At 44.4% G+C, this 15,802-nt stretch overlaps 1 protein-coding gene across 1 annotated transcript; it reads left to right on the forward strand.

The window, feature by feature from the left end:
- Positions 1-2,616: 2,616 nt before the first annotated feature.
- Positions 2,617-11,846, forward strand: LOC135113676 (V-type proton ATPase catalytic subunit A-like). The gene is made up of 9 exons (XM_064029138.1): positions 2,617-2,712; positions 4,085-4,178; positions 5,324-5,436; positions 5,765-5,995; positions 6,270-6,464; positions 7,591-7,827; positions 8,153-8,721; positions 9,114-9,378; positions 10,022-11,846. The coding sequence occupies exons 1-9, from the start codon at positions 2,710-2,712 to the stop codon at positions 10,181-10,183; spliced, it is 1,869 nt and encodes a 622-aa protein (XP_063885208.1). The 5' UTR covers positions 2,617-2,709; the 3' UTR covers positions 10,184-11,846.
- The last annotated feature ends 3,956 nt before the right edge of the window (positions 11,847-15,802 follow it).

A 15,802-nucleotide genomic window follows, 5' to 3' on the forward strand; every position in this document is an offset into this window, starting at 1 on the left:
TGATCTTAATGGTACGGGCGACAATATTTGGTCCGGATATATAATGTGTGTGTGTGTGTGTGTGTGTGTGTGTGTGTGTGTGTGTGTTCTTGCCTAATTACATTTCCACAGGATTGAGTCGAACCCGTATTGCCCCGTCTTTTAAAGTTGATTTGTCATATTCATCTTTAAGTTGTGCATGCTGCGTCACTCACAGCTTGGCCAGTGAATGCATTGCAGTACTACACCTGGTTGCTGTGGCAGGAAAACTACATCACCCGACGTCTTTCTTTGCTCTACTCTGTTTAATGCGGCACCACAAAATCCGAAATACCAATCTTTTCTTTCCCTTCCACACATTTGTACAACATAGTCAGGTCACCTTTTCATCGCGCGAGTGTGTGTGTGTGTGTGTGTGTGTGTGTGTGTGTGTGTGTGTGTGTGTGTGTGTGTGTGTGTGTGTGTAAATAATAACAAGCAGGTAACTAATATGACACTCATTAAAGACTGGCCACACACACACACACACACACACACACACACACACACACACACACACACACACACACACACACACACACACACACATACACACTGCATCACCATCTGACAAACTCTGGATATCCTTGACGGTGAGTGTGGCAGAGTTTGGCAAGAGACAAGGGCAGGCAGGTCATGTGGCTTAAATTTATCAATGGGCGGTGTGTGTGTGGCCCCTTGAGAGAGAGAGAGAGAGAGAGAGAGAGAGAGAGAGAGAGAGAGAGAGAGAGAGAGAGAGAGAGAGAGAGAGAGAGAGAGAGAGAGAGAGAGATAATTAATTGCAGAGAAATAAACACACACATCTTAATCTTTCTATCAATTAACTGTTAGAATATGAGAGCTAGTGATGAGATTTGTTACTAAGTATAATGATAACAATTGATAACGTAAAGAACACAAGAGAGAGAGAGAGAGAGTTATGAAGCTATACACTGTCCTCACCACCCAGGCTTCTCTCATACCACTTTTCATACATCGAGGCCTCTTTCTCCTTGTACAATTACCATTCCAGGATCTTCTGCCGTTCCACCTTATTTTTCGATTCATTCAGTTCCATCCCACTTCACTGTCTTGTCTACTTCACTTTCTCAGCCTCTCTGTTTCTGTCAATTGTTTACCAGTCATCTCAACACACCTCTTCCCCACCTTGCGTCTCCCACTTCCTCAAGTTAAGCCTCAAATTTAATATTATAAACTCTAGTGGAAGTTGTTGGGGTTTTCAAGGATGTTTTTCGTGGTTCCAGTGATAGTTTGAGAGTTTAACAGGCTGCAGCGGAAGTTGCCGGGGTTTTCAAGGGTGTTTTCATGATTCCAGCGGTAGTTAAACAGGCTCCAGTGGAAAGAATTGGGGTTTTCAAGAGTTTTTCATGATTATAACGATAGTTTAACAGGCTCCAGTGGAAGGTATTGGGGTTTTCAAGGATGTTTTCATGACTCCAGTAATATTTTAATGGGCTCCAGTGGAAGCTGTGTTTTTTAAGGTTTTTTTTTTTATGATCCCGGCGATAGTTTAACAGGTTTCAGTGTAAAGTATTGGGGTTTTCATGGTTCCAGTGATAGTTTTAGCAAAAATTCTGCATCACCAACGGGAAAACACTCATGGAAACGCGGCTAATCATCTCTGTGGCCTTTGAAAACAGTCTTAGTGAGAGAAATGCATGTTTCATAATACGAGTCTGCTTATATCTGTTATTCTTTTATAATCTCGCTCTTTTTTTTCCAGAACCAAATAGAAAGTGATAAAATAATGCAAAGAGTTTTAACCACTACTGGATATATTATTGAGCTCCTTATTCAAAGTTCTGCATAATCACATGGATTTTCACTACTGTCTTCAAGAAAATATTGATAACGACCCATAATTGTTGTAAAACAATCTAATTTAACCAGTCATCTGTCCTCTACATGGCATCAGGTAGCCGATGGCGGTCATATTGCTCCTCCCAAAACTAGTTACATAATACAGACTCCTTAACATACCCGTGCCACGGTATAAAAAACACAAAAAAGACCAATGATTATATTTAAAGTTAATGCAGCATGCTTATTGTTTCATGAGTGGCGGAAATACATATGTGTATAAATGTCACGAGTGTTAAGCAGCGCCTCTATATTAAAGCCATAGAGTGCCGCTGCCACTCATGTGATTTGGTGAAGCTACATGGCGGTGGGAAGCCGAATGATCGCCATATTGCTCTTCCAAACCTTGATTAAATAATTAAAATCCCATTTATTACATCTGATACACCAATAAGACTTCTACGTAGATTAATTTAATTGATTTTCGGTGGTATTACGAGTTCTTTCTTCCCTAGGTAACGAGATATGGGTATAGAGAAGTGTCACGAGTGTAGGAAATCGCTTCTATACTAACACTTAGATCGCGGTCTCCTCTCATGTGATTCGATGACGTCACTAGAAATCAATGACGTCAAATTCAAAATTTCCAGCAAAACTACGCACTCCTCAAACCCAACATTAACACAGGGGACCTAAAACCTTCCAAAAACCAACTTAAATTAAAATGGAGTTTCAAAAATCTTTAAAAAACGAGATAGAGGTTTGTATACATGGCCACCCCCTCCCGTCCTGTCCCCCCCACTCAGTCCGTCAGAGCACAGATCGAAGGGTCGTCTGTCACTCGTATTTTTCTGCTATTTTCTGGACAAAGACACACGTACACCCTTCAATATGGTAATATATGGAAAGATTTACCCCTTATCTGTTATCTGCCTAAGTTTGGTGTGCTAACTTAAGGGAATAAGGGAAATTTGAGGTGAAATAAGGATGTTTGTGTGTATGTGTGTGTGTAGGAATGGTTATGTTCTGTTGACATTATTATTATTATTGTTATTATTATTATTACTATTATTATTATTATCTATGTGGAGTTGCTCAGTTATTCATCTTATTTATTTATTTATTTATATATATTTTTTTTTGTATTGAAATAAGAGATCGTGTGTGTGTGTGTGTGTGTGTGTGTGTGTGTGTGTTTAATGGTCTGTTTTGTAGTCATGGGGGGCGTATGTACCCTGGCATGGCGTGGGGTGGGGGGGCTGGGTCACACTCCCTGTCAGATCGTCTCTCCATCTGCTGGGTCATGCAGAGGGGGTGGGAGGGGCTGTGGTCAGGTTAGGGTAGAGTGGGTTAGGTTAGGGAAGAGTAGGTTAGGTTAGGTTAGAGTAGAGTAGGGTAGGTTAGGTTAGGTTAGGGTAGAGTAGGTTAGGTTAGGGTAGAGTAGGTTAGGTTAGGATAGAGTAGGTTAGGTTAGGGTAGAGTAGGTTAGGTTAGGGTAGAGTAGGTTAGGTTAGGGTAGAGTAGGTTAGGTTAGGTTAGGGAAGGCTATGATTAGGTTAAGGTTAAATTAGACTAGGGTAGGTTAGGTTAGGGTTGGGTGAAGTAGGTCAGGTCAGGGCTTCTCAACCTTTTGAAACCTGGTGCCCCCACAAATCTGGTTCAATGCGGTTGCCCCCCCCCCTCCTCCCAGTGCCATCCACTCAACCCCCTCCCGAACTATGCCACTGCAGGTAGGTAGATAGATAAATAAATAGATAGGTAGACAGATAGATAGATAGAGAACCCTTGCTACACCCTCCTTTGCACTAACAGCCAGCGAGTCTGTGTGATTTTCCGTTATTTATTCCCCTCCCATCCTGTGCTTGCGGCCCCCCACCAGGAGAGTGTCTGCACCCCCCCCTCCCCACGGTTGAGAATTACTGGGTTAAAGTAGAAAAGGATAGGGTTAGATTAGGTTATAGTCGTGTAAGGTTAGGTAGCATTTGCAGTGATGAGAGAGAGGCAGACAAGTCACAGTGATGTCATTCAGTCACACTTCTTCACTTATCACCCCTGAGTGGTGTTGACATGACAAAACACATGAATTAGACACAAAACTTCCTGAACATCATAAAAATCTGTGAAGGGAGGCAGTGAGGGGATTGTCTTAGTACGAAAATGGTGATGGTGGTGGCAGTGAAGATGGTGGTGTTGGTGATGGTGGTGGTGGTGGTGGTGGCATTCTTTTATATTAACCCCATGGCTTCTACCTTCTCTTCCTCTGCAGGCGGGAGGCATGGACCTGGCCGGCAAGTTACCTAAGCTGAGGGATGCAGAGGCAGAGGCTGCGCTGGGCAGTGTGTGGGGCGTCTCTGGCCCAGGTAAGGTGTTGGGGGGTGGGGTGTAAGGTGTGGAGGGAAGGGGGTAAGAGGCATTTTTTGTTTCTCTCTCTCTCTCTCTCTCTCTCTCTCTCTCTCTCTCTCTCTCTCTCTCTCTCTCTCTCTCTCTCTCTCTCTCTCTCTCTCTCTCTCTCTGTTTTTATTTTTATATTGTTTTCATTTTCCTATTCTATTTCTTTGGTTTTATTTATTTTTTTATTTCTTTTTATAATTTTTCTCTATCCTTTTATCTCTCCTTCTTTCTTTCTTTTATCTTCCTTTTTTTTTTAATTTAACTTCTGCATATTCTCTCTCTCTCTCTCTCTCTCTCTCTCTCTCTCTCTCTCTCTCTCTCTCTCTCTCTCTCTCTCTCTCTCTCTCTCTCTCTCTCTCTCTCTCTCTCTCTCTCTCTCTCTCTGGAGATAAGAAATACATGGCAGATGAGAGATAAGAGATAGTGATGATGAGATGATGAGGACAAGGAGTCTTCTTCAGGCAGTCACACACCTCATGATGACCCGTGTCTTGTCATCTCACCCCCTCTGCTCCCTCACCACCATTGCTTTCAAAGGCCACAGAGATGATTAGTCAGGTCCTCACAGGTGTTTTTTTTTTCCTGTTGATGATGTTGAATTGTTAAACTGACACTAGAATCTTATGAATGTGTCTGAAAATGTCATTAACTTCCACCACAGGCTGTTAAACTATCTCTGGAATCATGAAAACCCCAGTAACTTCCACTATAGCCTGTTAAACTACCACTGGAATCATGGAAACGCCCCTGAAAACCCCAATAACTTCCACTGCAGCCTGTTAAAATATCACTGGAATCATGAAAACACCCTTGAAAACCCCAACAACTTCCAAGGCAGCAAAATACAAACAGGCTGGGAGTTCAAGAGTTTACCAGAGAAGGGGATGAAAGATTGAGAATACTGGTTAACTCTTGCATTAGAAAGGTGCACAGAATATTGGTGAGAGATTGAGGAAAAACAGAACCAGGCAGGGATTTCAAGAGTTTACCTGAGAAAGGGATGAGAGATTGAGAATACTAATTAACTCTTGCATTAGAAAGGTGGAAAGACCCTCACCCTTACTCCTCTAATGTCAGTCTAGTCTCCGCCACCTGACAAATCCCTCCCTTCCAGTGGTGACAGCTAAGAACATGAGTGGGTCGGCTATGTACGAACTGGTGCGTGTGGGCCATCAGGAGCTGGTGGGTGAGATCATCCGTTTGGAAGGAGACATGGCCACCATCCAGGTAATACCATGCCTGCTTTGGTTTGGTGTGGTGTGCAACCCAGTCCAACCTAACCTAACCAAACCAATCCCAATCTAACTCAACCCAACCCAACTGCATCTTATCTGACCAAATTTAACCAAACCAAACTCAACCCAGTCCAATCTGACCCAACCTGACCTCTCCATATCTGACCAAATTTAACCAAACCAAACCCAACCCAGTCCAATCTGACCCAACCTGACCTCTCCATATCTGACCAAATCTAACCTAACCACACCAAACCTCATCTCACCACACTACCCTATCTCTCACCCCAACCCGTCCTGACCTGACCTCACCCACACAGGTATACGAGGACACATCAGGAGTGACAGTGGGTGATCCAGTGATGAAGACAGGCAAGCCCCTCTCAGTGGAGCTCGGGCCTGGCATTATGGGTAACATCTATGACGGAATCCAGCGACCCCTGCAGGAGATTTGTGACCTGACCCAGTCCATCTACATCCCCAAGGGCATCTCCACCCCTGCTCTCTCCCGTTCCAAGATGTGGGGATTCCAACCTGAGAGAGCTGTCAAGGTGGGTGCCTGCTATGTTGGTTTGTGTGTGTCTTCCATCCACACTCTTACTTGTCCTCTCACTCTCTATTGCTCAGCCTGTCACACTGTCACCCTCGTCCCAGCTCTAACTGATTCCCTCTCTCTCAAGCACTATACTGTCACCCTGCCCCTCCATACACTCACTCACCCCATTACCTCTACACTCAGTTTATCGACAAAAAACACTAAAACATCACTCAACACACTCATGCACTCACTTGCGCCACTTACTCCCTCTCTCTCTCTCTCCACAGGTTGGCAGCCACATTACAGGAGGTGACCTTTTTGGCACAGTGGCAGAGAACTCCATCATTGACCACAAGATCATCCTGCCCCCCAAGGCTCGAGGCACTGTCACTTACCTGGCTGCCCCGGGGAACTACTCTGTGGATGAAACAGTGCTGGAGGTGGAGTTTGATGGAGAAAAGCACAAGTACTCCATGATGCAGGTGTGTGATGGATGTGTGTGTGTGTGTGTGTGTGTGTGTGTGTGTGTGTGTGTGTGTGTGTGTGTGTGTGTGTGTGTTTTTTTTTTTTTTTTTTTTTTTTTTTTTTTTTTTTTTTTTTTTTTTTTGAGGTGTATTCTGAGAGAGAGAGAGAGAGAGAGAGAGAGAGGTGCTATGCTGCTGACTGATGCATTGTTGTCTGTGGGTGGCTGTTCTCTTCCCAGCCAAGTCTAAATGAGTGTTTGATGGTTATGATGTGCAATGTTGTTCACTTTCCACATATTTCATTTTCTTCAAACATCTAACACATTATGTTTAATTTTACATTACATATTGAATAACAATGATCATATTTACTCAGTACTATTCATGTTCTTCATATGTGCACATCTGACATACATCAGCACACCTGTCCACACACACATGCTAAGTCCAATCACATTCACCACACATACGTGCTGTCTTGACCACACTTAACACAATACAAGTTAGTCATATTCAGGTTTGTGTTCTGAAATATTTTGCTCTCTCACCGCTACTATTTTCAAAGGCCACAGAGATGATTAGCCTGGTTCTCAAAAGTGTTTCTCTTGTTAAAAACACAGAAATCTTACTGTCATTAGAACTAAAAATTCCCTTAAGAACCTCTGTCACTTACCACTACTATTTTCAAGGGCCACAGAGGTGATTAGCCTGTTTTGTAAGACTATTTATCCTGTTAAAAATGCAGAAATCTTGCTAATCTGTCTCTAGAACATTAAAAATACCCTTAAAAACCCACATTACTTCACCAGTACTATTTTCAAAGGCCACATAGATGATTAGCGGGTTCTTAAGAGTGTTTCTCATTTTGAAAACACAGAAATGTTGCTAATATGTCACTAGGACCATAAAAACACCCTTAAAAATCCACATCACTTCAACTAACCAGAGTCTTGAAGTGGTAGAGGTGAGGTGCAGAAAGTTTCAGGATAGAGTCTTGACACACATCACCATCACATCACACACCACATCTCCACACACCTGGTAAGACCCACCACATTGCTCACCACACCTACACACACCATATTGAACACAAGTCATTCACACACACACACACACACACACTAAACCCACACCATTTGAACAGGTGTGGCCAGTGCGACAGCCTCGTCCAGTGAGTGAGAAGCTGCACGCGAACCACCCGCTACTGACAGGCCAGAGGGTGCTCGATGCCTTGTTCCCATGTGTGCAGGGAGGAACCACAGCCATCCCCGGAGCCTTTGGGTGTGGCAAGACCTGCATCTCTCAGGCACTGTCCAAGTATTCCAACTCCAATGTCATTATCTACGTCGGCTGTGGGGAACGAGGCAACGAGATGGCAGAGGTGAGGGTGGGAGGTGTGGATGAGGTGGTTGCTGGTGTGGTTACATTAATAATGGTCTGGTTACAGTAATGGGTACCACTGTATGTAAATGGCATGAGAGAGAGAGAGAGAGAGAGAGAGAGAGAGAGAGAGAGAGAGAGAGAGAGAGAGAGAGGAGTTTAACTTCCTTCTCCCAAGTCCCCCACAACTCCACCAATTTCTCACAACTCCCAATTCCCCAGAGAGAGAGAGAGAGAGAGAGAGAGAGAGAGAAAGAGAAAGAGAGAGAAAGCAAGCCTAACCTCCCACTCCCCAGTCCCCAAACTCCTTCTACACATCCCCCCAGGTGCTGCGTGACTTCCCTGAGCTGGAGCTTGAGGTGAACGGTAAGAAGGAGTCCATCATGAAGCGCACGTCTCTGGTGGCCAACACGTCCAACATGCCGGTGGCCGCCCGAGAGGCCTCCATCTACACCGGCATCACGCTGTCCGAGTACTTCCGTGACATGGGCCTGCACGTGTCCATGATGGCCGACAGCACCTCCCGCTGGGCTGAGGCACTCAGGGAGATCTCTGGCCGACTCGCTGAGATGCCGGCAGACTCTGGGTACCCAGCGTACCTTGGCGCGCGTCTGGCCTCCTTCTACGAGCGCGCCGGCCGTGTGAAGTGTCTCGGCAACCCGGAGAGGGAGGGGTCTGTCACCATTGTCGGCGCTGTGTCCCCTCCTGGTGGTGACTTCTCTGACCCAGTGACCTCCGCCACACTGGGCATCGTGCAGGTGTTCTGGGGCCTGGACAAGAAGCTGGCCCAGCGCAAGCACTTCCCCTCTGTCAACTGGCTCCAGTCATACTCCAAGTACCTGCGTGCCCTGGAGGAGTTTTATGATTCACAGTACCCGGAGTTTGTGAGCTACAGGTGTGTGTGTGTGTGTGTGTGTGTGTGTGTGTGTGTGTGTGTGTGTGTGTGTGTGTGTGTGTGTGTGTGTACACCTGAGAATTAACACTTTTCTCTTGCTGTTAAAATAATTCACCATTTTTTTTTTTTTTTTCTTATCTTCTTTAATGCATTTCTTGTACTAGTTTTAGAGAAATAGATGGGCATGCTTTGTACAGGCATAGCCATGTGTAGGCCTGACAGACACTTACATAACTGCAGGACCAAAATGAAGGAAATGTTGCAGGTTACTAGACAGATTTATGGATGGGAATGACATGTGTAAATCAGGAACAGCCAAGTGTAGGCCTGATTACTTTCTGCACTGTCCTTGTGTTCCATTGTCCTTGCTCCTCACACCCTCACTCCCACAGGACCAAGGTGAAGGAGATCCTGCAGGAGGAAGACGACCTTGCAGAAATCGTGCAGCTGGTGGGCAAGGCTTCGCTCTCAGATGCAGACAAGATCACACTGGAGGTGGCTCGCATCATCAAGGACGACTTCCTGCAACAGAACTCTTACACGCCCTATGACCGCTTCTGTCCCTTCTACAAGACGGTGGCCATGATGAGGAACATTGTGGCCTTCTATGACATGTCACGCCAGATTGTCAACCGCACGGCACAGAGTGACAACAAGGTACTGTGTGTGTGTGTGTGTGTGTGTGTGTGTGTTGTGGGAGAGTTGTAAGGATGTGGGTTTGGTGTGGATTTGGTATTAAAAATGTGAGATGATAAGCAGGTGTGAGTCTGTGATACAGAGAGATTGTTTGTTTTTGTATGTGAGAGGCTGTGGTGAGTGGTTTGTAAACACACTGTGGTGGATAAACTGTTGGTCAGTAGGCTGTGGTGAGAGAGAGAGAGAGAGAGAGAGAGAGAGAGAGAGAGAGAGAGAGAGAGAGAGAGAGAGAGAGAGCACCAGTCATATAAGTGTTGTACAGTGTTTCCCTGCAACACTTGTTACAGTTTGGTACAGTTTGTTCATCCCCACGTAGGTCTTCTTTTCCTTCCTTCTTCTGAAGAACTGTTGCCTCTTGTGTGAACTGGCCCTGTAGAGTTGACCTTTTGCTGATGGGTCCTTGCATTCCAGCCCTCACACACCCCTGCAGGTCACTTGGCAGGTGACAGCAACAGTCTGGTAGCAGATCACTTGGCAGGTGGCAGCAGCAGTGTATTAGCTTGCAAAACTTCACCACATTACTCATTATCACCCAGTATCTTGTCTGTCTTGCTATGTTGCTGTGTTGTGCTGTGCTGCTGTGCTCACACTCCATCCTCCGCAGGTCACCTGGCAGATCATCCGTGACTCAATGGGGCAGATCCTGTACGAGCTTTCCTCCATGAAGTTCAAGGATACTTTTAAGGAGGGCGAAGCCAAGGTCAAGAAGGACTTTGACGAGATCTACGAGAACATCCAGCTTGCCTTCAGGAACCTGGAGGACTAAGGCAGCAGTGGTGGCGGCAGCAGCAGCAGTAGCAGTGCCAAGACAGGACTCCCCTCTCCGTCTCCTGTCATGACGATTTATTTTCATTTTTTTTGAGTCAGTGCTGGTCGGCTTGCTGGACTCAGAGCTGCTGGGGTGGCAAGGGTTGGAACATTTGTTAGTCAAGCATAATTTAGGTTAGTGAGTTAAAACTTACAAAGCACTGTAGTATGTGTGTGTGTGGCAGGGATTGAGGCAGGTGAGAACACAGGAACACACTAACATCACCACTGACACAGGCTCTCACTCACTGATTGGCTCAAGCATTCACGTTTTTTTTACAAACGTGTCAGGTGACTTTACATTCCAACCAAAACCTTGAGTTATTTGGAAGACTGGATTATTCGTACATGCATAATCTGGTGCTCTGTAAGTGAACAGGTTTTGACAGGAATACGAAGCAAGTTTCCTGCACGTTTCAAAACAATCCAGGAGTGCATAGACCAAGTGGCTAGTGAGAGCATCAGGCAGTGGTGAAGTTAGTACATTCTAGGGTCCTCACCTGCCTGAATTACTGCCACAAGCCGGATGAATCATGGCCTCTCATCACAACACAGCATCTGACCATCCCCTCCTGTTTGTTGTTGTTTGATTTGGGAGGTTAGGAAATGTACCAGTGCATAATGTAGTGTAGTAAACTAGGGTATAGTATCTGGGAGACTGAAGTGTGAAGGAGTGTGTATGTAAGTGTGGGTGTTAGAATGAAGGTTATCTAGTTGTAAAGGGAAGGCATATGAGTGAGTGTAAAAGAGAAGGGAAGGAGAGAAAGGTATGCAAATAAATATGGATAGGAGAAAGTAGTTTTGTGGTGAATTAAAAGAAAATAAAACATGTTAGGATTTAAAACAGCTGGAGGAAAGAAAATATCTGAGTTATATTGTCAGCTAAATGAAGAAAGGAGGATGTGGGATTGCATAAGAAAAAAAATGACAATAAATAAACAGAAAATGTAATATGTAGAAAAGCAGCAGGAACAAAATGAAGTAATGAACATTTTGACTTTCTTAACGAAAAAATAAATGAATAAATAAAATCAGTATTGTAAGGCAAGAGAAGAAATCCACAGTAAATATATCAAACTAAAGGGTGAGATAGGCTGTAGAGAGAATGAGAGGGGAGGGGGGAGGGAGAGCCTACACACAGTATTGGTGAGGCCTTCCCGTGCAGCACTGCAGTCTCCAGTCACCAGCTGTCCTTGCCTTGTGCTGACCTTATATTTATACAATGTGAGAGATTTCGAGTCAGGCAGGATTCCATGTACATAATGAGCAAGTATTGTTATCCTAAGTTGTCCGTGCAATGTATAAAAGCCCACAGAAGCCTGCCTCCCATGCTGGCGGCTGGCTGGGCGTCCCTTTGTTGTTGTTGATGATGACGATTGTCCTCCAGTGTTGTGGTGTAGCTGTAGGGTCTAGTGCCGTGGTGTGGCGTCGCGTCATGTTGTGTCTGTCACGTCTCGGCCACTCGGCAGAACAAATTCATTCTCTGTGCACAAGAACGTCTGAAAAAAAAAGAGTAAGTAATTAATATTGGGGTTATAGTTGTGCGTACATTCCAGACCAACTGTATGAAGTGTCTGTGTATATTTGTGTATTTCACTGTGTATAAAGAGACTTGGTGGGAACGCACTGGTATACTTTGCCTTGATGCTGAGTGGAAGCGGGAAGGGAGGAAGACTTCGGAACACTAGTTCCGAAGCCTTGATGCTCAGTGGAGGCGGGAAGGGAGGAAGACTTGGGAACACACTGGTGTACTTTGCCGTGATGTTCAGTGGAGGCTGGAAGGAAGGAAGACTTGGGAACACACTGATTTACTTTGCTCTCTCTCTCTCTCTCTCTCTCTCTCTCTCTCTCTCTCTCTCTCTCTCTCCCCGTTAGGCACTGCTACATTCCGGCTCGCACGCCTGTTAATGCCCTTGTTGAGTAAGGAGGGGAGAAAGTTTAAATGTACGAGTCTTCAGGTGTAGACGCCGTCACGTCTATAAGGGATCAGGATGACAAACGACCCAGTCGTTTACTCGCTTTAATGCGGTTAACCTGTAGTGACAATTAATTTGACATCAGCACGAGTATTGAAATACGAGAAAACGTCCGCATGCACGTAAGGCACATAAGCATCATAAAGAAGTAACATTCTTTCATAACAGAGAGCAATATAATAACCAAATACATGAAGGTTTACGCCTTAACAAGCTGTCACAGCAATAGACACACAAATGCAATACATATAATAATATTCAATATTCAGTGTACTTTGACTTAACCAGAATGCAACACTTACGACTATGAGGGTCGGCATTTGAGGGTCTAGAGTTTATGGAGAAAGCAGAGAGAGTCACGACACCTCTTTCCCTGAAGCCTGGACACAATCTGCCCGCTTCTGAGGCCGCTGGGCCAGATATGCGATCCCGAGTGACCCGTCCCCCTACAGAGGTCTCTCTGTGTCTTATCTACCCTACGCGTCATGTCATCAACTTTACCGCGTAAACACAACCCTCACTGCCTCTCTACAGCTAAGCTAGTTCCTCCCACACAACTTCACTACTGCAATTAACTACTATAATGAATGCAGTTTCCTTAGTTTCTACTCTTTCCTTAGTGTTACACATGCTTCGTATTAGTCTCTCGCCACCAGCCTCACAGGACCTTGTGAGGCGACACAGCTGGCGACTACACTCCCCCTTTGTTTGCACGCGGAGCGTCGCAAACAACCAGAAGATAACGCCCCACATATTAAGCAATGCAAGGCGGTGGAGAGGGAGCCATGGCATCACCCTCCAGGAGGCAGAGTTTGACGATAGGACGAAGTTCCCCGGAGCCAGTGCGGAGGCGGACCTTACGGGCCAGGCCGGCCGTGCCAGGGAATGTCTGCGTGACCCGCCCAAGGCGCCTCTGGTTCCTTGTCCTTGGAAGATGTGGGTCAACGACAAGGACCAGATCACCCACCCGAAGATTCCGAGAAGGGGCAATCTGACGTTGACGCATCCTGAGAGTATGAAGAGGGCTTGAATGGCATCCTTGAAATGAATCCGCTGGACGTAGCGGACAACAGCAGTTTGAGCTGTCTGGAACTCAGGTACAGTAAGCTGAGATCTTGAAAGGTTGGGTGGCCACTCATGATCCAGTCCGTGAACCTGCGGAGCCAGGCTACCGTCCTCCGCAGGGTGTACCAGGATGAGTATCGTAAGAAGAGCTTATCATCCACTATGCTGACTTCTTGTGTTTCTACTGCTAGAGAAGTGACCTCCTTCCTGACCTCGGGATTCCCCTTCTAGGTCACTTCTGTGACTCAACAGTGGGGGCCAGGAGTGTTCCACTAGGTACAGGAAGTTGGGCCCACTCTTCCATCGTTCTCCTGCTAGAAATTCTTGGGCTGTGAATCCTCAGTGTCCCAGAATCCAGAATATATATATATATATATATATATAATATATATATATATATATATATATATATATATATATATATATATATCTATTATATATATATATAGAGAGAGAGAGAGAGAGAGGAGAGAGAGAGAGAGAGAGAGAGAGAGAGAGAGAGAGAGAGAGAGAGAGAGAGAGAGAGAGAGAGAGATTATCATTAATTTATTGACAAAATCTTCTTATTCACAACAATGAATACGTAAGACAATACAACAGTTACAGCCAATTCACTTCTTAATTATGTCCAGATAAAACAATCAGTTAAAAGTTGTGTGTGTGTGTGTGTGTGTGTGTGTGTGTGTGTGTGTGTGTGTGTGTGTGTGTGTGTCAATGATTGAGGCAGGTAAGGACACGGGGACACGGAAACGCTGCCACTGACTGATGCTCTAACTCTCTGAATCACTGCCACACATTTCACGACACAGTAAAGAGAAGTGACACAGTTTGCCCCACCCCCCGCTCTCTCTCTCTCTCTCCCTCCCTCTCTCTCTCTCTCTCTCTCTCTCTCTCTCTCTCTCTGGTAAGTGATGATGACGGTGATGAGGGCACACAATTAATATTCCCCACTCTTCATGATGCACAGTAAGGAAGGTGACTAATACAAACTTTCCATCATGGTATAAAGGATGAACACAAGTTTGCATAGACCTATTCAAGCCTCTCACTGTTAAACACCTCTTTGCATAGCCACCTACAGCTTTATTTATTTATTTATTTTGCTTTTTAGACTTGTATCATTGCACTAGTCTCTTAACCCTTTCACTTTTCACATATGATATTTATTCGTTATTTCTTTCTTTCTTTCTTTCTTTTTTTTTTATTTTATTTTTTTTTTGTATAGCCACCCACATTTTCTTTTTATTTATTTATTTTTTTAAGGCTCTTATCTTTGCATTACAGTCTCTTAAACTAGAATGAGAAAGCATCCTTGGAAACCTAAATAGCTCTTCCACTAGTCTCAAGTTTTCTTATCAAATGCTTTGCCCTTTCATCAGGAATGGAAAGAAAGAAAAAAAAAGTTGACAGTGCACTTAAGAACACAAGAACATTAGAACATAAGAACATAAGAAAATAAAGGAAGCTGCAAGAACTCACCAGTCTCACCCATGGCAGTCCTTATATTAAACATGCCTACCTATTTCCACCTATCATCCTCATCCATAAATCTGTCTAATCTTCTTTTAATGCTCCCTAATGACTCCCCACTAACAGCACGAGTACCGAGTCTGTTCTACTAGAAACATTTATTTAGCACCTAATTTTACAAGATATATTTATTGGATTTTTAGTTAATTCTAGATCAGTCCTTTTATTAAACTAGTGCTTCTCAACAATGGCAATATAATCTGTGCTCTGAGGTGTTTCGTATCTCGTATGTTTCGAGCCATATTCTGAAACACTCCTGCATCGCACCCCAGACTACTCTAGTGGAAGTGACACGAGTTTTCAAGGGTGTTTTTACAGTACCAGTGACAGATTGATAAGATTTATACATTAGTGAGGAAAGCAGTCATGAAAACCTGGCCAATCAACCCTGTGATCTTTAGAAGTAGTTGTGGTGAAATGACACGGGTTTGTTTACTGTTCTAGTGACATAGGCAGACAGACAGACAGACAGACAGACAGACAAATAGAGAGGCAAACAGACGGACAAAAAAGACATCCAGTAGAAACACGGACAGACAGACAGACAGACAGACAGACACACAAGTAGAAAGGCACCGAAAGACAGGCAGACAGACAGATAGGTAGACAAACAGACAGACAAACAGATATAGATAGACAGTTAGAGAAAAAGAGAAAGAAAAGGAAAGACGGATGAACAGAGAGAGAGAGAGAGAGAGAGAGAGAGAGAGAGAGAGAGAGAGAGAGAGAGAGAGAGAGAGAGAAAGTAATGGTGGATTCTTGTAAATGAAACGGTTACTATGGTTACCTTTTAAAAGTTACAGGGCAGAGGCGTTCAGGTATATATATAGAGCAGATGTGTTGGGTAGATAGGCAGGTAGAGAGATAGATAAAAAGGTAGATAGATAAATAGATGGAAGAGACAGATGACTTGATAGATAGGTATGTACGTATGTAGATAGAGAGATGGAATAGTAAAATAGATACTTACGTAGATGGGTAGATTGAAGACGTAAATTGATAGGTAG

The sequence above is a fragment of the Scylla paramamosain genome, chromosome 26, assembly GCF_035594125.1.
Source record: "Scylla paramamosain isolate STU-SP2022 chromosome 26, ASM3559412v1, whole genome shotgun sequence".
Taxonomy (NCBI): domain Eukaryota; kingdom Metazoa; phylum Arthropoda; class Malacostraca; order Decapoda; family Portunidae; genus Scylla; species Scylla paramamosain.